The sequence below is a fragment of the Branchiostoma lanceolatum genome, chromosome 5, assembly GCF_035083965.1.
Source record: "Branchiostoma lanceolatum isolate klBraLanc5 chromosome 5, klBraLanc5.hap2, whole genome shotgun sequence".
Classification (NCBI taxonomy): domain Eukaryota; kingdom Metazoa; phylum Chordata; class Leptocardii; order Amphioxiformes; family Branchiostomatidae; genus Branchiostoma; species Branchiostoma lanceolatum.
This window is the reverse complement of record NC_089726.1, coordinates 10,785,349-10,807,540: the sequence shown is the minus strand read 5'-3', so window position 1 is coordinate 10,807,540 and position 22,192 is coordinate 10,785,349. Positions and strand designations below refer to the sequence as shown.

General features: G+C 44.7%; 2 protein-coding genes across 2 annotated transcripts; one reads left to right on the top strand and one right to left on the bottom strand.

Moving 5' to 3' along the window:
• The first annotated feature begins 82 nt into the window (after nucleotides 1-82).
• LOC136435038 (short transient receptor potential channel 4-like) lies at nucleotides 83-12,205 on the top strand. The gene is made up of 15 exons (XM_066428215.1): nucleotides 83-1,634; nucleotides 2,123-2,293; nucleotides 3,168-3,299; nucleotides 3,709-3,849; nucleotides 4,353-4,562; nucleotides 4,978-5,174; nucleotides 5,662-5,825; nucleotides 6,541-6,680; nucleotides 7,107-7,289; nucleotides 7,741-7,958; nucleotides 8,314-8,533; nucleotides 9,314-9,475; nucleotides 9,802-9,837; nucleotides 10,146-10,244; nucleotides 11,070-12,205. The coding sequence occupies exons 1-15, from the start codon at nucleotides 486-488 to the stop codon at nucleotides 11,265-11,267; spliced, it is 3,420 nt and encodes a 1,139-aa protein (XP_066284312.1). The 5' UTR covers nucleotides 83-485; the 3' UTR covers nucleotides 11,268-12,205.
• On the bottom strand, nucleotides 12,111-21,789 carry LOC136435039 (limulus clotting factor C-like). The gene is made up of 17 exons (XM_066428216.1): nucleotides 21,629-21,789; nucleotides 20,183-20,321; nucleotides 19,670-19,842; nucleotides 19,337-19,429; nucleotides 18,990-19,175; nucleotides 18,617-18,805; nucleotides 18,119-18,304; nucleotides 17,649-17,822; nucleotides 17,087-17,263; nucleotides 16,424-16,621; nucleotides 15,934-16,021; nucleotides 15,487-15,758; nucleotides 14,907-15,040; nucleotides 14,275-14,439; nucleotides 13,821-13,948; nucleotides 13,106-13,310; nucleotides 12,111-12,655 (listed from the first exon to the last, which is right to left on the bottom strand). Exons 1-17 carry the CDS (start codon nucleotides 21,642-21,644, stop codon nucleotides 12,470-12,472), a joined length of 2,709 nt encoding a protein of 902 aa, XP_066284313.1. The 5' UTR covers nucleotides 21,645-21,789; the 3' UTR covers nucleotides 12,111-12,469.
• Nucleotides 21,790-22,192: the final 403 nt, after the last annotated feature.

Here is a 22,192-nt window from a genome sequence, read left to right as displayed (position 1 = left end):
TACATATAACTGGTTAGTAGATATGCAACTTACAAGAGAATGTCAGTGACATGTGAAAACATAGAATATTCAGATGCTGCCTCGTTAATGTTGCGGGGCTATATGGACAAGCCGCAACTCTTTTTTATCTGTTTCACAGTAGATGGCAATAACTTCGTGTGTCTCATGACTTATTGGGTGGGGCATACCTTTTATTTTGTTGAGTCATAATTAAGCTTTTTGAATGTACATTGCTGAAACACTTCACACCAACAATGGATAAGTGCCGCCACTCCCAGTGAAGGTTTACCTCCTCTTGAATATTTTATGAGGGTGTTGATAGTAGCATAGCGTAGTCGTCTCTCCGTCAGGCTCTCGCCACTTCGTTACTGCAGGCCTGGGGTACGTTTATGTTGCTCCTTTTTTTAGCAACGCAGACTGATACAACATCTGATACCTATATAACTATTGAAAGTTAGGGTACCGCTGTGGTTAGGGAAGGGAGCATGGATTGGGACGATGGCTTCCGCGGTAGCCACACCCGACGCCCGTCCCGACCCCCTCGCGCGTCCGACCAGGACTCGGTAGGTCGTGGGTCCGTGTCGTCGAGCTCTCTCCATTTCGGGCCTAAAGAGGGCTTTGTATGGAGCCCAGGGAACGAAGAAGTCGATTCGATATACGGGGATCCTCGGACGCAGGACCCGGGGGATTCAGGGCCGCAGAACCCACAGGGTTGGCCGGGTAGGCACCCACCCTCAGCACAAGGACCGCCTCCTGTACCAAATACCGTGCCATATCAGGCCCCCGGACCCACTCCGAGTCCACCAAGGCCGCAGAGTAAGCCTCAACAGCCGAGCGACCTACCGCCGGTGGACTATGAGTCGGTTGATGAGACCAACGCGGACCCCAAGCCACCTAGGTATGAAAGAGCGATTCGACCGAAAACAGCAGCAAGGCGTCCGTCCAGAGGTGCTACACCCTCCGGCCGTCCTTCGACCAAGCCAGCGGACACACCCAAGAAGAAGGCACCGGAGAGCATTGCGTCCACCAAGGACGACGACATGGACAACCAGTCCATTGATTCTACGTTCAGCGACATCCCCAACACTGCTAATAACAAACGGGCAAAGATCCTGCAGAACCTCGGCGTTCCCGTGCGAGTGGTGAACGAAGAAAGCCTGTCCGGTCTGCAGCGTCAGGGCGAGTCCGACGACGAGGAGGAGAACGAACCAGGAGAGAAAGAAGGGGACAAGAAGACAAAGAAAGACGACAAGAGGTCGAAGGAAGACGACAAGAATGATGATGATGATGATAATACAGAACCTCCTTTGAATAATCAACAATTCCTCCCGTTGGTTCAAACCGGCAGAGCTGGGCCACCAACCGACGCTCCATCGGGGACATACGCGGCCCTACCCGCAGAGAACCCGAACAACATACCCATCGACAGCTTGCCGCAGCCCGACTACGCAGACCCGGCGGATATCATGTTTAAACCATACACCACCCTCCCGGACAACGTCCAGGATAACGACATCAAGGACCCGAAGGGGCAGTTCCTGTTCGCCGTGCAGAACGGGGACGTGGAGAAGACCCGGGCGCTGCTGGAGCGGAACGCCGTCCGCCACGAGTTCGACATCAACACCAGCGACGACGTAAGTTATGACAAACATCTTAACTCTATCGTTTTGATGAATAAGCTGCCTGACGTTGTCATTTTGTGGACATTGAAATATCAAATACATTGTACTATGTACAATTGCCGTGCAATAAAGTTCTTCTATCAAACTCCTTTTGCAAGAATTGTATGATAACAACAAATTAAGGTAGGCTGTACATGTTTTCACGAGTGAGTGCATTTCAGCAAATACTAAATGCTATTAACATAGATATCTTCTCTTCCTTTGCACAGAAAGATATAGAAGGTGTGGAAGCTTAAAGAGTCTTTACCAATTTAAAGATGTATCAGCGGAAGGGGTAGCAACTTCTCCCTGTAAACATATACCCTGCTACTGAAACAGCAAGGCAAGTTGCTGCCCTATGTGCCACTACGCAATTGATGCAAGGGCCTGAACGAAATACATGCATCATATTTGTAAAGAAGTAAATGGTTTCTCTGTAACGTTGTTTGCTGTTTTGTTAGGTGGGCCGCACGGCGATAGAGCTGGCGGTGTGTAACCAACACGAGGACGTGGTGGAGCTGCTGCTGTACTTTAACGTCCACCTGGGCAACTCGCTGCTGTTCGCCGTGGACCGCGGCAACTGTCGGCTGGTGGAGAGGCTCATCCGATACACCAAGAACACGAACAACACGGTACGTCTGTAGGGAAGGGGCGATGATAGTAGGAGGGCTTGATAGTAGGAGAGGGAGAATGATCGTGAAAGGCGAGTGAGTGAGTGAGTGTGTGAGTGAGTGAGCGAGTGAGTGAGTGAAATAGAATCAACGAGGTTCAAAACACAGAGTCGATGAGGTTGCAAATAAATGAATAAGTAAGCACACTGTTGTTACTGCAGTAATTGCAGGTTTGTAAAGATAAACGTTTTTTGAATGATTATCGAACATGTTGGATAAGCCATTTGTAATATAAGTCCAATTATTTGTAGTCAATTGTAGGTACACAGACATGTCTTTCTTTTGTTCATCATGACAGTTTCGTGAGGTAACCAACACTCATTATTTTCAGCCGTCCAAACATTAACAAAAGAGCAATGACCCTAATGGAAATTATTTTCTCATCAGGAAAAATTAATCCTGTTGTCATAGGGACATTATTTATTCATAAGGAGGTTTTGTCATTTGTCAATGACGTACCGATCAGTGACGTGCCGTAATATGAATACACGTAAGAAAGCAATTTCATGTCAAAGTTCAAAAAGCATCATCATAATAGAACGTGGCAAGCGAAGAGGGTGACAGGGTAAGAGTGTTGTATTTCTGTGTGTGTTTTTTCGTTTCTTTTTATATTACACAGATTTACAGGTTGGATGATACTTGTGCGATGGAGACGCTTGTATTTGCTCCCGAATTACCGGAGTTCAATCGTAGTATGTTAATCAATGAGTGAAGTAACGCTACAGTCTTCATATAATAATGGAATCTGCTTGAATAGGAGTCTAGTTTCGCACTTCCTAGTTTGAAAGGCAAAGTAGCCTGATTATTTGTATTTGTACAATTGTTCTCTGGATAGGGACCCCCCATGTCATCCAAAGACAGTGCATTCGCACCGGAAGTGACTCCACTCGTTCTGGCAGCACAGCGAAACGACTACAAGGTCATGCGGCTCCTGTTGTCCCATCACTGCACTATCACACCACCTCCGGTAAGTCGACACTACTACTAAAAACGTGGTTAGCCTAGGATTCTTCTAATATTGCGCCGTGACACCAAGAATGTTTGATTGAAAGATACAGAGGTTTGCAACTGTTTCTGTTTCTGTGGAAGAAGTACACGCACATGTAATTTTACCATACATCAGGATCAATGGTACGATGTGCAAAATAGTATGAAACCACAGGCTTAGATTCCTGCTATTGTGATTAATTGTTGTCATCAGACGTGGTCAACCTGAAGTGTTTGTCCTTGGTGCTGAATTGAGGCTGCTATTGCTAGTAGCCTTCACTCCGGTGTATGGGGGTGAAGAAACATCATAAACTTTAGGCCGATGTTCAATACGTCTGTCACCAAAACATATCTGAAACTCAATAACGAAGACGATTGACTCTATGTAGGCCCTGATCGGCCAGCGAGTCCTGATCCAGACCAGCACGAGGCTGAACATCCTCCGTGCCCTGTGCAGTCCGTACTACATCAGCCTCACCAGCAGCGACCCCTTCCAGACAGCCTTCGGGCTCACCGGCGAGCTCAACGAGGTAAGACACCGTGATATGTTCTGATGGATAGCAATCGCGTTTCTGAATCAAAGTGTTGATTCGTTAAGATGATGTTCATTTTGTATCATCATTCATCTGTATTGCCTGTCAATCACTGTTACCTTGCGTATCTTATTACCTAGATGTACAATAACCTTGATAAACGTGTGAAAAGTCCCTGTACTTTTTTCATGTCAATAAAGACATCCTTTGTCGATATCTAATTGAGATTTACCGTGTGTATGTCGCAATTATATTGCAATGCTGCAAGCTACGATATATATACATGCAGCTTAGTAATTAAGACCATACCACAGAATTTAAACAGATAGTGTATATCGGAGTATTTGTAGCAAAGTTTACATTGAATATTTACATTGCTTGGTGTCAGTACTTCAGCCCAACTTTGGTAGAGCTAGCATTGACTGCATATGGTTCACATTTTGATGAACAAAAAGAAACAAATTTCGCTTACGAACGCTGTCGGTTTGTGTGTGTCCCAGATGATGGTGATGGACTCTCAGCACGCGCACGAGTACCGCGCGCTGGCGGACCAGTGCGGGGACTTCGCGGCGGACCTGCTGGGTCAGGTGCAGGACGTGGACGAGCTGGTCACGGTCATGAGCGGGGAGGACTGGAGCAAGGACAGGGAGGGCGCCAAGGGGCTGTGTATGCAGACCATGCAGCTGGCGGCATCCAACAACCAGATAAGGGTGGGTGGGATTCGGGTGCTGAATTTTTACGCTTGAGTGAGCCTTGTTCGTTTCATGGTACATTGGCATCATATTTTTTAGTTATAAGGGTAGTACGATCCTATGAATCATCACAGTCTTAAAGCTAATATCGGCTTGTATGATTAAGATGGTCACTAACGTAACATGTATATGAATGAATGAAATATCAGACATAGTATATCTGAAGACTACTGCTAGTTATATATAATTGCTTGGGTAGGGCAAACGTTGCGTGGCGAATTAACGCCGTTTATGCCCAAAATCTAGTCTGTGAGGCGAAGCCCTGAAGTGCAGTTTTATGGTGCTATCTGATCGCAAAGCTTTTGAATTACTTTGCAATAGCCAAAGACTTGTCAAACCTTTTTTCGTTTAACGTCTGTCTCATCTCCGACAGTTCGTGAACAAGGACGTGTCCCAGGGTCTGCTCCTGTCCATGTGGGCGGAGAAGGTGAAGTGGTGGAACCGGTCGCCCATCCTGGCGCAGCTGCTGTTCGGGCTGCTGGTGTCCGCCGTCTGCCCCCTCCTCATCATCGTCTACAGGATGGAGGCCAAGTCTTACGTCGGAGAGTTCATCGCAACTCCCGTTACCAGGTGGGGCCTCGTTGTAACTACGCTTCCGTAGCAGCATCCGCCTGGCGGACCAGATACACAATAAGCTTCGACAATGTTGTATCGTATACATTACCCTGCAAGCAGCGGTACGGCTCAGGTTCTTGTTTTTTACGTCATTTTATACGTTATTGCTAGACTTTCTATTCAGTCAGGGTTTTAAAAGCCCGACCGAAACGCATTAAAAGACGCCAAAAAAAACAGCCGGAGCCGAACCGACAAAAACTCTTTAATTAAATTTAATTAAAGGACGCAACAACAGCAGAAGCTGAACCTCTACTTGGAGGGTAGTATACATAAGCCTTGTTGAAAACACCTTTCAAACAAACAATAAAATCGAATATGAAAGTGGACCAAAAGACAACGCATCTTAGATACGCCAGAAGTCTAGGTAGGGCATTAGCAAAACAACATTGCCCCATCATGCACTATAAAGTATTGTCTACTCGTAATCTCCTTTTGCGTGTAGGTACATCTGTGAGATCGGACTGAGACTGTGGTTCATGGTGTTCCTCCTGTTGGCGACCTTCCGTGTGGACAGCAGTGAAGCCACGGTGTTGGACACTCTGAACAGACAGTCACGAGCTTCACCCCCGTCTATTGTGGAATGGTTCCTTCTCGTTTGGATAGCAGGTAAGTAGATTTAACTTATACTGTATAATTACGTCATAAAGTCATAATAGACGTATACTTTGTTCAGAGAATTACTAATAACCTTGCATGTTCTTTGCATCATGTTTATGTCTTCTAGCAGACATGCAATTTCCTTCATAGCGTATTGTCACAAACGCCTGTTCCTGTTCAACAGTTTTTAACGCGTCGTTTTGGCTAATCTCCACGCAGATCTATAGGTTGCATAAAGACCGTATCAAACTGGCAGAGGAAGTACGTTTTGCAACCCAAGTTAGATTGCATTACAAGCTCCTTCTTCCAGTTGGATACGGTCTTTGCAATCTATTGGGTCTGGTTGGAGACTAGTTTTGGCTGCGCCTTGGTGGTGGAGTCTTTAGAATAGTATTCTCCAAGCAGAGGTTGTTGGGAAAAATAGTGACATTCTTATCATATCCCTTTTTATCCAAAAAAACGGGGCATATGACAAGAAGGTCACAAATTCCCCAACAACGTCTGCTTGGAGAGTATAGAGTACTGTGGTTGGTGTTTAGGTTTAATCTCCAAGCAGATCCTAGCTAGGGTGGCGGGACAGTACCCGTGGGCCGAAACAATATCCATTTGCCTACGGTGCCAAATGGATATCGTTTCGGCCCATGAATAATGTCCCGACCCACTAGGATCTGCTTGGGGATTAATATAGGTTGACAGATTTGAACGTAGTTTTGACGTCACACAGGCATGCTGATACAGATGTGCACCAACCTGTGGCGTCACGGCGCCCGGAGGCACCTGACCAGCGTGTGGGGCGTGGTGGAGATGATCCTCTTGTTTCTGCTCGTCACGATCATAGGTCTACGGGGCCTGTCGTACGGACGGGTGAGTGTCAAGTTTACTGGCACGGAATGTAATGTACTATTACTGGCCTATTGTGGTACTCTTTAGATCAGTACTGACATTGTGTTCTGTCGTTTTTTATTTAGTAGGAGGGCAGTGGTGGTACGTAAACGTGAATTGATTAGAAGCTTATCTCTGTCGATCCATTTACATATCAAGTTTAGTTTAGTACGAGCCTTCGTGTACAGACTCCCTTATAGGTTACCTGAACTGTGTTTCCGGATATTTGTAGTCAGCATAACTCAAGAACCGCTGGATGGATTGTGATAATGTTTGGTATGTTATTAGGTGTTGGGAAGACGGAAGTCGATTTTGAGCCCTGACTTTGGTACTGCAACAGAACTTCCGTTTTTTTGTTTGTTTTTGTCCTGGTCTGAACTTTGTTGCAACATTTCTTCCCCCGTCTAGTACCAGTTCCTGGACTACGCCGCGTTGCCCAGCTGGGAGCGGTTCCGGATCCACTGGGACCCGTACTCCCCCGCCCTGGTGGCCGAGGCGCTGATGGCGCCCTGTCTCATCCTGTCCGTCATCAGGCTCATTCCGTTCGGCATCCTCAACCGTCACATCGGGCCCTTCCTCATGGCTCTAAAGGTTGGCATTGTTGTTACCTCTGTTTTTGGTCTGTATGTGTGTGTGTGTGTGTGTGTGTGTGTGTGTGTTTGTGTGTGTGTGTGTGTGTGTGTGTGTGTGTGTGTGTGTGTGTGTGTGTGTGTGTGTGTGTGTGTGTGTGTGTGTGTGTGTGTGTGTGTGTGTGTGTGTGTGTGTGTGTTTGCGTATCCGCATATTTGCGGTCAGCATAAGTTAAGAACCTCTGGAGTCTGAACGCATTGTTAGGTGTTAGAAAGACGAAAGTCAATTGGACCCCCTGGTGTGTGACCTTGTTGATTCTCTCTTGTTGTGATATCAATATGTACATACTTGCATAATGTATTATGCTTCACATACTACATGTATTTTCGTTATTTTAGACAATCCTGTCGTTCGAGTATCCAATTGAATCGTCTTTCTTAACTCAAAACGACAATCTGATTTCATGTTCCAGGTTTTGGTGAGGAACATCATAATGCTGGCTTTCCTTTACTTCCTGGTTCTGTTCTCCTTCGCCTGGGCCCTGTACTACCTGTACTGGTACTACACCACTGGGCACGAGATCACCTGCACCGAGGGCACTGACTATCACGTGACCGTCAACGAGACGTACGCCAACAGCAGCTTCACCCTGGGGGCCGTGCCCTGCGGTACACCTCACCCGTTCGGCAGGTAGGCGGCGCTGTTATATATGGCTTTGCCAATTTTCAATAGCAGAGTACAGTATTTCGCCCATAGGGATTTACAGGTTTAAGAGCTTCGACGCTTCAAAATATAATGTATTGTAGGGTGCACAAGAAAGGTACAAAAATCGGCTACCTCTCACATCAGACTTCTTACCCAATCTTCATGAATTTTGTCCGTACTACTTTATATCGTCGCGTCATGGACCCGGGGCACTTAATAGTGTCTACAAACGCACTACATTCACTTTGCATTCTCGTGTTAAGACATCTTATTGCCTTTCGCTTTTTTGTCACACTGCCAGTATGAGATGTTGATTAAATTTGTTGTAAACTGTGTCAAGCATGGAAAACTCGTTGCGGGCCCTGTTCTTCTCTGGGTTCTTCATCATCGACGCCACGCCCCTGGACCTGACCTTGACCCGGAACGGCACAGTGATCGGCTATGGCTCCCTGATGACGTACGGCACTGGCGTGTCCATGTACTTCCTGTACATCGTGCTGCAGTGGATCCTGGCGCTCAGCGTCATCGGCGTGCTGGCCGGCTCCTTCCGGAAACCCGAGGTACTGCTGATGACGCCCCCATTCCACTAGACGGCGATCGGGCTGCGATCTCGCTACGACCTAAATTGGATTTGTATAATCCTTGACTTCATCACTGGAATATTATGTATGACTGAAATTACATCAAAACAAACAAAGGAGGGAAAATATACCGTTTTATCTAAGAAATTCGTTGAGCGCTCTGTCAAATCGCTCGGCCGCAGCGCGATCGCAGCTGGGTCGCAGCGAGGTCGAATCCCTGGTGGAACGGGGGTATGACGTAGCCTCCGTTGCAGACTCCTTCCGGCTGTTTTCATTTTCTAAGTTCCAGTTTTACGATTACATTTTTTTCTTGTTGTTGGCCGGCCAGCAATTAGAAAAAAATGTAATAGTATAAAAATAATAACTAATAAAGAAAAAGAAAACAGCCGGGAGGAGTCTGCATCGGAGGCTAGTTATGGCGCGATTTACTGCTGTCTCGTTCTTCTTGAGTTTCATTGTCTTAATCACATATGTTGTATTATGAACTTTTCTTTTATTGAGTAGTTCACAGACTTCGGGACAATTTGCAGATGGTGTCAAATAAGACACATGCATGCGTATGCTGCAACGGAAAACCAAATTACCATTCTTACACAAAAAAAGAGTATACAAGTACATGTACATGTACATGTAACATTACATTAGACTATAGAATTTCATGAAATCATTATCAGATATTCATGCTTTGAGAACATAGCAGAGCTAGAGAAATGACTAAACTTCATCTACTAAAAAGATTATGTGTTTTTAAAATTTCAGAAAGAGGATTGGATTTTCGTGCGCTCCAAGTTCATGCTGCGGTACTTCGGGCGCCAGTGGAACCCGCCCGCCCCCTTCAACCTGGTGCCGACCCCCCGCGGGCTGGCCAGGGCCGTCACCGCCTTCCGCTGCTCCAAGTTCGACGCTGTGCCCATGGCCAAGGTGGGCCGCACTATCCTCTTACCGACCTAGCGGGGAGGGGTGGTTGTCGTAATCTGCAAGCAGATGTTGAAGAAAGATTGTAACGTTTTCCGACACCCCATGTTCCTCCCGACATTTGATAAGTGGGCTAGCTACGTATATAGTTGATAGTCCAAAATGATGTGGAATGTTTTAGTCGTTCACTATAGTGTCCCTTTATGAACAATTTGATTATTTATGGTAACACCGAGATTTGAATCTGACAATCACCTAGAATGACACTTTGAGAACTATAATTAGTTAGCGGAACAAGAGAAATAATTTCATCCTTTTGTATTTTCACACAGATCCCACGACTGAGAGACCACGAGGCACGATACAGGGTACGTCAATGTAAAACTTGGAACTTCCAACATATTTTGCTCGCAAATCGCAGTAATATATCCTCAACTTTTGAAATTCTAATTGGCTCTCCAATAAAAGTTACTTAAAAGGTGTCTTGGCTCAGTAAGCAAGCGAAAGGGACAGCCAGTGGTAACTACGGAGGTTGGTACCCAGGATTAGCTCATATGACTTCATGCACAGTCAACAGAATACATAAGTGGACACTTACAGCTCATGATAATGTTCAGTCCTGACATTGTGTTTAACAGTTGGACATAACTTGATTCAATGTCTTGTGTTTTCTCAGTTGGTTGTCCAACGTCTGGTGAAACGTTTTGTGGCGCGGACCGAACCACATGATGGGAACATGGGGGGCGTCCTGTCCAAGCTGGAGCAAGTGAACCGGGTAGGAACACGTAGTTACCGCCATGAGAAATGTGTTGTTTTTGGTGTGTCTGTGGTTGTGTGTAGCCTGGATGCCAGACCCCCAATCTCTAAAATATATATCGTGTGGGGTATATATATATTTTAGAGATTGGGGGTCTGGCATCCAGGCTAGGTTTTGTGTGTATGTGTATCTGTCTGTCTGACAGTTTCCTATTATGCAAATATGGACCTAATTTGCAAAGTTAGTGTGAAAATACCATGATTTATCTCAGTGGTAAACGATAGGAATTTCATACTTGTGACATGTGTAAGTTAGGTGTACATATCCAGACATAGATTATGTAAATGTGAAATTTATTTGCATAATTACATTATTTTATGGAGGTATGAGGTCACCGAACTCTTGTTTTGTACATTTCACAAAGATGGTCTTTCTTATACCGATTACTTACTTACTTATCCTATTCGTCCCTTCTTAGACATAAGGCTATGACTTCTTCCCTCCATCTGGCTCTGTCCTGTGCCAAGCTGTCAACAGTTCTCCAGGACATACCCATGGCCGCCAGGTCGTCTGACACTGTCCTCCTCCATGTGGTCTTTGGTCTGCCTCTTTTCCGCTTTCCTTAAAGACCGTTGTATGTAACCTTCTATCGCTATTAATCTCGTAGAAGATTGCTTTCGAAACGACATGGCAACGCGTGTTTTGAAATACATTCATCAATTCATATGCTTTCTTATGAGTTCACTGACTGATAGTATTTGCCCCAAATCCTTCACATACATTCTAGGTAAAATCGTTACGGAGTTATGATACTATCATTCGAATTTTCTGTTTCTTTACCAGTCAACGCGGAGGACTGAAGCCGTGTTGCTGAGAGGATCTTTTGGTGGCAACAGACCGGTTGTGGTAAACAACAACAACAATCGCAACAACATCAACATCCGCCGAAGCAGCAGCATCAACAACAACAGGGACTATGACATACCGGAGGAGGATTATGATCATCTGATTCGGCGTAATGGAGACGCAACTGCCATGTAAATACCGTCATCAGCTAAGTCTGAGAAATCAGTAAAATCAAAACGTGTACTTGTACAACAGAGAAAATGCACTCCATTCCTAACCATGCTATACCAAATGCTTTTTATATAGCTATTTCGGCCATGCTGAGCAACCCTCCAAACTACCTCCAGACATGGTTTAGCATCGCACACTTAGTATGTGTGTATCTCGTGATCTGAGTGCACAACTAACATCTTTCCTACTTTTTGTCGGAAAAATATGTTACGAGTCGGGTATTGATTTGATGAGATGGTTAGCAGTTAGAATGATTTCATAGGTAAGCCTAATCCATGGGCCAGGCAGTACATTATTACATGAAACCGATTATTCAGCCATGTCTAAGGATGCAAACTTCTGCCTTTTATCTATTTGTTAATTACTTGTTGACTGTCAACTAAGTTTACAATTTGGTGACTCAGTAGTTATTCTTACGATGGTGTGATTATGCGGATAAGATAAACTGATTGTGCATTAAGTTTAGCGTAAATTATCGTAAAGCATTCATATGTGTTTGATTTGATATGTTATCTAACAATGACGGCTCTTATTGGAGATTTGTAAAGATCATTCATAATTTCATAAAAACATCCGTTGTCTTCTATTGTGGAAAGCAACTAACTGGTATTTTAAAAGCAACTTGAGTCATAACTGATGATAGGAAATATATCTGCCATTTGAAATGTATTCTGCTATTTGAATTTTAGTTATATTGCACCTATTGATAAAGAGCATTTCGATGATTAACTCTTGGTGACATGTAAAGAATTGCCATGTATATCACTCAAATAATTTCTATTGTAGATAAAAATATTTATGCGTGTAAGATGTGGTAGTGTTTTATTGAGCACGACTATAAAGATTGTGTAAACAGCTTCATTGATTTGATATTAAATCAGGTACTTTAAAAAAATGTTCTCTAACTTCTCATTATATTCCATGGTGCGATTGAAAGAAGAAATTGTTGAGTTACATGTATAAGAGAGGGGAAGGCACTCTTTCTGGAAGCTACCTTCTTCGACAAATAAACATTCGGTGTTGAATTTGAATCTCATCCGTTGTACAAATTAATCAGTCATGTATAATCCAACCCGATGATGATTACTGATGCCACAAACATACATCTCCCTCTCCAAGCCTGTAACCAGCCACGCCCACGTGCCTGTGAAGCTTCATGGTAGGTTTCAAATGAAGCTGTTAATCCAGCGGATAAATCTGAAGAGTCTGACGTAGCCGCCGTACTGCATGGGCAGGCCGCAGCCCTCGGGACTCCCCCAGCTCACAAGCCCCTCCAGCACCCATCTCTTCTCCTCCCCTTCTCCGGTCCGGAACACGATGGGCCCGCCACTGTCACCTGCACATGCGTCAACCTGAAAACATGGGGAACATCGTATGAATATATAGTTCAAGATGATGATGATATGTTTCCAGTAATCTGTTGATGTAAAGTGATAACTTTGTCTTCAAATGTTCTTTCATCCATTTTCTATACTTGTACTAGATTGTTTCGTGATTATCATCATATCTTAATTATTCTCCTACCTTTCTTTCATTACACTTCAGTTTCCAGTGTTTTTCTTTCAAATTCCAGTTTATTCTCCTTTGCCTCAGCTGTCATTCTGTTCTTCACTAAGATACTTCATTAAGTAACACCCTTCTTTTCATATATTACTTTGTTTCATTTGTCCTCTTTCATTTTCTTGATTTCGTCTTCCTTCAAGTCAAGTCAAAGCCTTTATTTTACTTTGAAATGCTTCTTTGGCCCACACGGGTGCTTTTAAACAAGGTCACATCTAACTTGTCTGACGGTTGTTGCTGACCTTCCCTTCCTCGTATCCAGCGCAGAACATGTTACTGGTGACCGTCAGCCCGATGTTCTTCTCGGCGTAGGCTTCCTCGCACGTGTCGGAGTCGATGACGGGTACCCGGGCGTGTTTCAGCTGGGCCGCCACCTCCCCAGTCTCCGTGGTACCCCAGCCGATAGCCACGCCCTCCGAGCCCGCTCTCAGGTGCCTCTGTGCCGTCCTGTTCAGTACAGGCGGTAGTTAGTTAATCCGTACATACATGTAGTAACTAAACCGTAGTCACAGACGTTGTAAGGTTTTCATATCGTACGATTTTCAGCATGGCTATGACAGAACCAACCGTTGACAAGGATCATCTGCAACATTTCTTTCCCCCACAAGACAGCTGAATTTAGTACGACAGTCTCAAGAATATCCTCAGTTTCCGTCCTAAATCTGTTGCACGACGAACTCAATATGTGGCAGGGTCTTTGTCAATATTTTAGGATATGGGATAGGCAAATCACGTAAGCTCTTTAACCGGAATAAAACGAAGACGAAGTCGTTCTCTACGATCGTATTTTCGTCCTTGAAATTCAGGACAAAAATCTACTTTAATAGATATCTAGACTCCTTTTTTATTCCCTCTATAGATAGTTTAAGACCCCAGTCGGTTCCTACAACCGAATTATCTAGGCGCCACTGATTTGTTAAGTATCATGAACGAATCACACACAGAATGTGCACGTACTGTCTTGTAGGGAGACAGACAGGGCGGACCCTGTCCGTGAGGGTGGCTCTCTTTGACAGCCGCAGCAGAGCCACGTCATTGTCCAGCGTGAACGGCTCAAACTGCCGGTGGACGTGGATCTCAGCAATCTGAGGTAGGAAAAGACTGGTTACTTTAATTCTCTTCTGTGAATTGATGAGTCGTATTATTTAGCACCGCAGTGTTTGTCAAAAGTATCTTATTTGCCGTGTATAACAGGTCTAATTAGTAACTAATCAACACATTAAGAAATGTTACTTGGCTAATGTATATTTTCATTAGTCATGAGGAACTACGTATACAGTTTTGTTCTAAGTTGACGAATGGCCCACCTAGCTCGAACGTACCAAGTAGAGGGTCACTTTGCAACCAGGGTTTGTACCATGGACGTCCATCTTTGTATTGAGTTATGAATGGACTGGACTTATGTACATACCTCAAACTCCTGCACATAGTCGTCGTCCAGCGCCTCGTCGCGGTAAAACTTCCCCAGTTTGACCTTGATGTTGTCCAGGTTGATGACCGCGCTGCTGTCCGGGAAGGTCACGCAGTGCGCAGCCGTTACGACCCACTCGTCATTCAGGACGGCGCCGCCACAGATCTGACGGAAAGGTGGGGAAAAATGAGAGGATGATAGGACATACAAGTTTAGCATAACGTACGTAAGGCAGGAAAATGTCTTGTCCGTAAATTAGCTATTTGACCTGAATAAAACGAATTCATAAACCAGGCTTAATGGGTTACTTTTACATCAACAGCAACATGTATAAGTACATGTACATCCTTACTAGATAGCTTGCAGCTGGATGTGCAAAAGTTAGGTATGATAGATCGTTCAGTGTAATAAAACCAGCTGCTACCACGCCGCGTGCCTGCAAAGCAAGGGGCGGTTATCACAGCTATACAGATACAGAAAATTTATCATCGGGGAACTTCTCATCATCAGGATTTTTCTTGTTTCCCAACACCTTTTATTACATACAACACCCCACATTTCAACCATTAGCATCTTTAATGTTTTCCATTGCCTATGGAAAAAAGTAACTGTTTAGAAAAGAGCATACTGACCAGGTAAAAGAAGATATGTCCGGTTGCGTTCTGCACGTTCCTGAGTATGGCTGCCTGCCACGGCCACTGGCCCTCCGCACTCACGTTACCGTTGAAGATAAACGGAGTCTTGGCGCCCGGACTCTTACCGCAAACTTTGGGACAAAAAGAGAGCAATGTCAGAACTTCTTACACTTTTTTTGTATTTCTCTTTCTTTTCACTATAGTGCAGATACTGAGGATTGTGGTGGGTCAATAACCTATCTCACTGGACCCGACGCACGTTAGCGGCGTTGCTGCGTCCTAAACTGGATTTGTGTTACCCTTCACTTTATAAGGAGAATATCATGTAAATGTACAAGCATGACTAAAAAGACAACAAAACACACAAAACCTAAAACGACAACAAAACACACAAAACCTAAAAAGAGTCGTTTCCTTATCGATGAAATTCGTTGAGAGCTCTGTCAGATCGCTCGGTCGCAACGAGGTCGCCAGCGTGTCGCGGGTCCAGTGAGATAGGGGCTTTAGTTATCCTTAACTCATGCATCATGCCAACATTTTTTGTTAGCAGTAACTTTTCTTACAGCTATAGTAGTACCTGGTAAACACGTGGGCTGCCTGCCGCTCCACTGTCCGTGACTCAGGCACGTTCGCTGAGAAGGTCCGGACAGTTTGTAGAACTGGGACTCGCAGCTGTACACCAGCCGGGTATGGAGTTTGTAGTGTCCCGGGGGCAGGCTCCGCGGCTCGGCGTCCCCACCCGCGGGATCGTCACCCGACCCCTCCGCCGAAGGCTCCGCCGGGGTCTCCGCGGGCACGTGACTTAGGGGACGCAGTCCGAAGAAAGTCAGGAGACGACTGTTCACTCTCCTGTAAAAGGCCCGGAAGTAAAAGAAAATTGATGACTAAATCTATAAATCTACGTACGTTCACGTCCCGCTGTAATTCTATCCTAATGTTTTATTTGCTTGGCATTTTATCAAATTTTACCCTCTTCCCGTTTTCGAAAAAAAAAGCTGTCTAGATGCGTAGAAATGGCACATACCTCCTGGGTGTGCCAGACTGGCCCTGTGCAGGCGGTAGAACCTTTCTTATGACATTCAAAGGAGTTCCGGGATCTGTACAGACTGCGACTGGAATGGAAAATGATAACATCAAACTTACAGAAAATCTCCACCATTGGATGTAACTCATTTGCAGGTCGATATCAATTAATGAATCAATACAAGTACATTTACACATAACTTCTATTTGCGGTAAAAACTACCCTCGAAGCCAACATCCTTCTGTCCATTGATAATAATAGCTGTCCCATCAGAGCTTGGGGTTAGTGAAATTATACGTACTTATCATACGTTTCTATAACCATTGGGTATGTACTTGACCAAGTGCCACGAGGCTAAAACAGTACTGTATTGATCAAGGAGGTTTAAAATGTAAAGATTTTAAAAGTAAATCAAAAGATTTTAAGCCTCCTTGATTGAACAGACAAAAAACGGTTCAAGTTAACGATATGATATGCACATTGACCGTACATTTGGTACAGACGGGCTGATGGCCGGTCCAGGTGCCGTTAGACAGACATCTCCTCTCGGGCTGCCCGACGATCCGGTGGGGAGGGCGGCAGGTGAATACGACCCGCGTCCCGGTCAGGAACGTCGGCTCTTCCGAACCAATCACGTTCCTGTCGGCGTTAGCTACGTCACCGGGATCGTCACAGGTTGTTGCCATGACTATGATGAAAGAAATATGGGGGGTAAGACAGACACCAACCAAGAGATGTAATATTCGTTAACAAATAGATCACTGCAGTTTGAAGATTTGGTGTAGACACCTTTCTTCAGTGTTTATTTAATCAAGAACTTCTTTTGCCAACAAGAGGAGATGCACACATCAAGAGAATACGTTTAATAGAGTCGGTGTAAGTAGACAATCACACATTTAGCTGGGTCAGAAGTGGATACCGATCGCGACTTCCGACAATGCTGACGTCACACGTACAATAGATTTCGTAGGAAATTCTGGTGAGTCAAATTCCTTGAAGAATTTCATCATATAATTCAGATGAACCCGGATGAACTTTCATTCTAATATGATGTATGTGTGCAGGTGTTTTATTCTGGAAGATTAGCCTTTAGCCGGTATCTCAATTAACACAATAAAATCAACCAGGTGTAAAGAATACTGAGAACACTGACCGCACTGTGGCAGTTCTCCAGTCCAGTCCCCAGAAGGCTGGCATTCTCTCCTCTCGTCCCCAACAAGCTCGTACCCAGTGTTGCATCGATAGATAACTGCAGAGCCCTCCCGCTGTGGCTCTCCTTCCCAGAGTCGTGAGCCATGTGCCGGCATGCCCGGGTCATCACACTGTTTCACTGATTTGGGAGATACACGAGGATATTACTTACACCCCCGTTCCACTAGTGGCTCCGACCGCGCTGCGACCGCTGAGCTAAAGATTTTGCAAATCGCTTAACGAATACATAGATAATTAACTATTTCTAAAACGGTTGGTGTATTTGCTGTCTTTTAAATCATGCATACTTTTATTTGTATCTTGTACCGTATTCCAGTTATGAAATCAAGCGGTACACAAATATGATTTGGGTCTCTGTACGGTCGCTCAGCGATCGCCGTCTAGCACCGTCCACTGGAAAGGGGCTCTTTCTCGGGCGAATGCATAGATAAGGCATTTTGCCTGCGCAAAAAAGCAGGCTTAAGGGATTTCTAATGACTAAAAAGAACGGACGTTGGACTTACTACATCGCGGGGGCTCGCCGCTCCACCGGCCGTCAGACACGCACCACCGCTCCAGGTTACCCCTCGTCCTCTCGTACCCAGGATGGCAGCTGTACCTCACGGAGTCTCCCTCAACCGTCCCAGCCACGACCATGTCCGCATGGGGGGCGTCTCCAGGCCGGCCACACGAGATCTCTGTACGCGAGGGAGAGACGGAGGGGGTTACTTGTAAGAATCGTTGTGCAGCGTCCTTGGTGCTGAACATCTTTCAAATGGATTTATATGATCATATTTTTCATACAAGTAAAATCTATAACGAGAAAGATGGGGGGGGGGGTACTTGTAAGAATTGTTGTGCAGCGTCCTTGGTGCTGAACATCTTTCAAATGGATTTATATGATCATATATTGTTCATAAAAGTAAAAATCTATATTGACAGACTTTCTACACATATATGTTTTCATATCAAATAAGACGGTTGACAAACGTACTGCAAACCGGGGCCTGTAAGCTCCATTCCCCATCACTTTGACATCTCCTTGTTAGAGAACCGGATGTCAACTCGTGCCCAGGGTTGCATGCATACGTCACGTCTTCACCCTCGTCTACCTGGTCGCGTTCTCGAGGTGCTTGGATGACAGCACTTGGTGGCATGGCCGGTATGGAGCAAATGCGCACTAGATAAGGGGAGAAAATATGATTTAAACATTTAGCAGGATTGTGCACACACAACAAAGAATCGTGAAGACGCCCATATATGGATTTGTTGAGGTATACGGCGACGTATATGTAGGTTGAATATAAGAAGTATAAAACACGCCTTTCGTTTTTTTCTATGTTTATATTATGGACGAAACGTGTTAACTGTACATATTACTTAAGAACCTATCTTTGCCCAAAACATGACATAATACGGAAAATACCATTACGTGTACACACATTTGCGCAAAGCTCTGTATCGACTAGCAGAGACTACAACCAGTACTTACCACAAGACGGGATGACATCATTCCACTGCCCATCGTACAGACAGATGATCTGAGAGGCCCCTTCCAGACGATACCCGTCAACGCACCGAAACGTGAGACGACTGCCGATGTTGTGTTGCGACCCGCGTCGGTGTCCGGTACCGGCCACACCACCGTGGGTAGGCGTGCCCGGGTCTTGGCAAACCCTCACTGCAGAAAAAAAAGGAAAGACGTGGGTCGCACAAACTCGGCAAAGCCAAACCTTTGTCTTCGCAGATACCTAGATATTGCCACAGTAAGATCGAAAAAAGTATAGAAAATGTTTTTGATTCATGTAAATGTTATATATTTATTGTGACTTCATTCATTAGACAGTGTTCTCCCTGTGTCTTACCACACGAAGGAAGTGCGTGGCTCCAACTCCCGGATGACTGACATCGGGACGTGCTGGACCCATGCAAGACGTAGCCGTCGTTGCACTCAAAACGGACCGTCGACCCCTCCGTGTAGCTGGCCGAGGGTCGTGATCTCAACTGACCGTTAGATGGCGTCCCCCGGTCAGGACAAATCACTTCTGGCGCTGGAGGAAGCGACAAGGTAAAAGAAGTTGACAAATCAAATTTGCGCAAGCGCACACATATTTTCTGTGTCGTTCAGATTTAGAATTGTAGAGTGTCATCAAGTAGAAAATACATGAAATGTATACATGTGTATATTCTTGTAACAGAAGACAGAACTGACCAATTTCGTGCTGACAGTATCGACCATGGAATGCCGCCGAACATTCGCATCTCCCATCCGACTTACAAACACCTCCGTTCCGACAATTACAATCTGAAGGGAAAAGAAAACAAAAAACGCACCATTAGATAAGAGCAAGATGGAAATACTAAATCACGAATCTTATAAGCACCCGTTAGAAACTTTTGAGAACATCATTAAAATGGCATACCTTCTTACTACGAAACCAGGTGTACTGTACATAGTCATATTTTTGTTAGTACAGATTCAAATGAGAAAGCATTGAAAAGTGAAATTGTCAACTAAAAGACCGTATAGAATGTTCAGACTGACCTAAGGTGCAGAACTTCCCGTACTTGTTATCCGGACACCTGCTGCAGCCGTCAGTTTCCGTGTACTTGAGGTCACGGCACTCGGCGCAGTAGCGGTACTGTTGACAGACGTCATTGTGGTCTACGTCACCGCAGGGGCGGCAGTACGGCTTCCAGCGGTAGAACGCTGCACATCTGCGGATTGATATTGAAGGGCGCCTCGTTGAAAATTTTCAAGAAATACAAATCTTTCATAGTTGAGTTACTTCCTACTAAGTCACATGAATACAAACATCCTATAACTGTACGAGTATGTATCATTAATTAAGAGGCAACTTATGCTCGTACTGTACAACTTGTTAATCTAAACGAAGCCAGCACTAAGTTTCAGACGTCGGTAGATTGTAATCTCATGTAGGTGAGTGGAGAAATCAAGAACGATATAAATTGAGTGGAATATAACTGAAATGGGACCAATCCAGTGCTATGTCGTCTTCAACACGCTTGGAGGAATGAAAGTGTAAAAGTGACTCACGCCTTGTAAGAGATGACGAAGTTCAGACCGGTGGATCCACACGCACAGGACTCGTTCTCATCTTCACAGATGCCCCCCACATCAAAGTCAAAGGCCGCAACGCCGCTCAACAGCAGGATCGCCGTTACAACGGAAAGAGCTGGAGATATGACGGACAAAATGCAGACACTTAGAACGTCGCTATGTCCAAGAAATGCTATTAAACAAGTCATTATCGATATATGATTTACGTGTACGGTTTAACAAATAAAGATGAAGAACGTAATAGTACAAGCAAGGACATTGGTATAATCTTGACATTAAAGAGCGATAAGCCCTCTCTTGACGCTTTTTAATACTTCAAACATTTGGAGGAATTTTTCACACAACGTCGGCATGAGGTTTTGAGTGACGTAATGTTACGACAAGTGAAATGGCTTTTGCCAGTGGGCCGATCCTGGTCAACATCTTACATGCCAACATTTCCTCCAGACGTGTAAGTCTACTTCTGTTATTGGAACCAAACTGTGCCTTGTCGGATTCTAGACACGGATTTGAAGCCGTGCCAACCAGGAACTTCCTTGTGTTGCTCAGTGGTTTCTTAGTTAGCTCAATATCATCAGATAGTGGGCCAATTAAATTAATGGCAGCTTTATTGCAACGTCATGATCGATGGCATGGCTCACTGCAACTATATTTTCCGTCCGTATTCTGACACTTTCGTCAGTACAAAGTCTTGACTCCAATATTTTCGTCAGTGCAAAGTCCTGAACTCCACTGAACTTTCCCGTGAAAGGTCATGCTGACTCTGGCAAACTTTGGCTGAAGACATCACGTGACACTGTGGAAACTTCGAAAACAAGGAAGTATTCAACACTTCTCCAACCATTCAAAGAAACTGTGAATAGGTAACAATGCGGCCTGTCTGCTGGATTTCGCGCGCATCTAAGAGCCACAGTCTTGCAAACTTTAAACGCAACGGGGGGTCTTTTACATTTACATGCGGACACTGTTGAAAAAACAAGAAAGATCTAGATCTCACGCTTGTGTGGAACGGCTTATCATGCAAACGGGATATTCTTTGAATTCTGCTGGAGAAAATAGTGCATCATAATTTATTACTGGGTTGTGGCACTAACGTTGCTGTCAATGTCAAACTCATCTCAGCATAATTTCCATTTTAGAAGGATCATGTTCGACATTAGCTTTCTATGTGAGAAGAAAGTTATATTTAGTTACCAGCTTGGCGTTGTGTCGCACCAGTCTGAAATACAACTTCAATATTACAACCTCTTTTGTTTTACGAACAACCAACGGGGTTCTATGGACCTCCTCAAGTTGGGACCGATCAACGGTCAAGACACCAGTGGACGATAAGTTATCAAGAAGCAAACACTTGCACCATATACAAATACGGACTGACGCAACCCTGACTAGTGTGGCTGGTAGAAAACTTGACGAACTCACCTTGTGCCTGAGTCATGGTGTGCGACTCGATCCGACCCTGACTGCGGAGGAAGTCAAGTGATGACTTTGCTTCTCTACTGCTGAGGTAAGGCTTTCTGGCTGAGCTGAGTGCGCCTGCGCCACACTCTGACAGACAGGAGATCCTGACACTTTGGCACAATGCAGGGACGGGCAAAATAACAGGAAGTGACGTCAAACAATTATTTGGCAAGGACTCACGTTCTGAGAAGGCAAGGGGAGAACCCATGGGAAGCTTTCCACTAAATAGATGCTGTGCGGTCTGACAGAGATCTTACTGATTTGAATGACACCGGACATTCTCAAGACACAACATCCAAACCCATCACTTTACACAAGAACAATGTTGAACAACGTCTACTAGATAATTCAAGTTGACTGACACCCCGTTTCCTTCACAATACCGGGAATGACGATTGTTCTTTTGGCAACTAATAATTACAGGATAGTCAGCTTGTATGTGCGGACTATATCTATGAAAACTCAAAAGTAATTCACCGTAATCATACTCTATAAATCACGGTAAAAAGTAATCTTATAATTAAA

Excerpts from the sequence above, each read along its gene's own strand:
- LOC136435038 (XM_066428215.1), top strand. The coding sequence starts at position 486 with ATGGATTGGGACGATGGCTTCCGCGGTAGCCACACCCGACGCCCGTCC. Across the intron at positions 4,563-4,977 it reads CATCCAACAACCAGATAAGG|TTCGTGAACAAGGACGTGTC; the intron begins GTGGGTGGGATT and ends CATCTCCGACAG. Across the intron at positions 8,534-9,313 it reads GCTCCTTCCGGAAACCCGAG|AAAGAGGATTGGATTTTCGT; the intron begins GTACTGCTGATG and ends TTAAAATTTCAG.
- LOC136435039 (XM_066428216.1), bottom strand. Across the intron at positions 18,305-18,616 it reads TGATGTCATCCCGTCTTGTG|TGCGCATTTGCTCCATACCG; the intron begins GTAAGTACTGGT and ends CCCCTTATCTAG. Across the intron at positions 15,041-15,486 it reads GCAGCCCACGTGTTTACCAG|TTTGCGGTAAGAGTCCGGGC; the intron begins GTACTACTATAG and ends TTTGTCCCAAAG.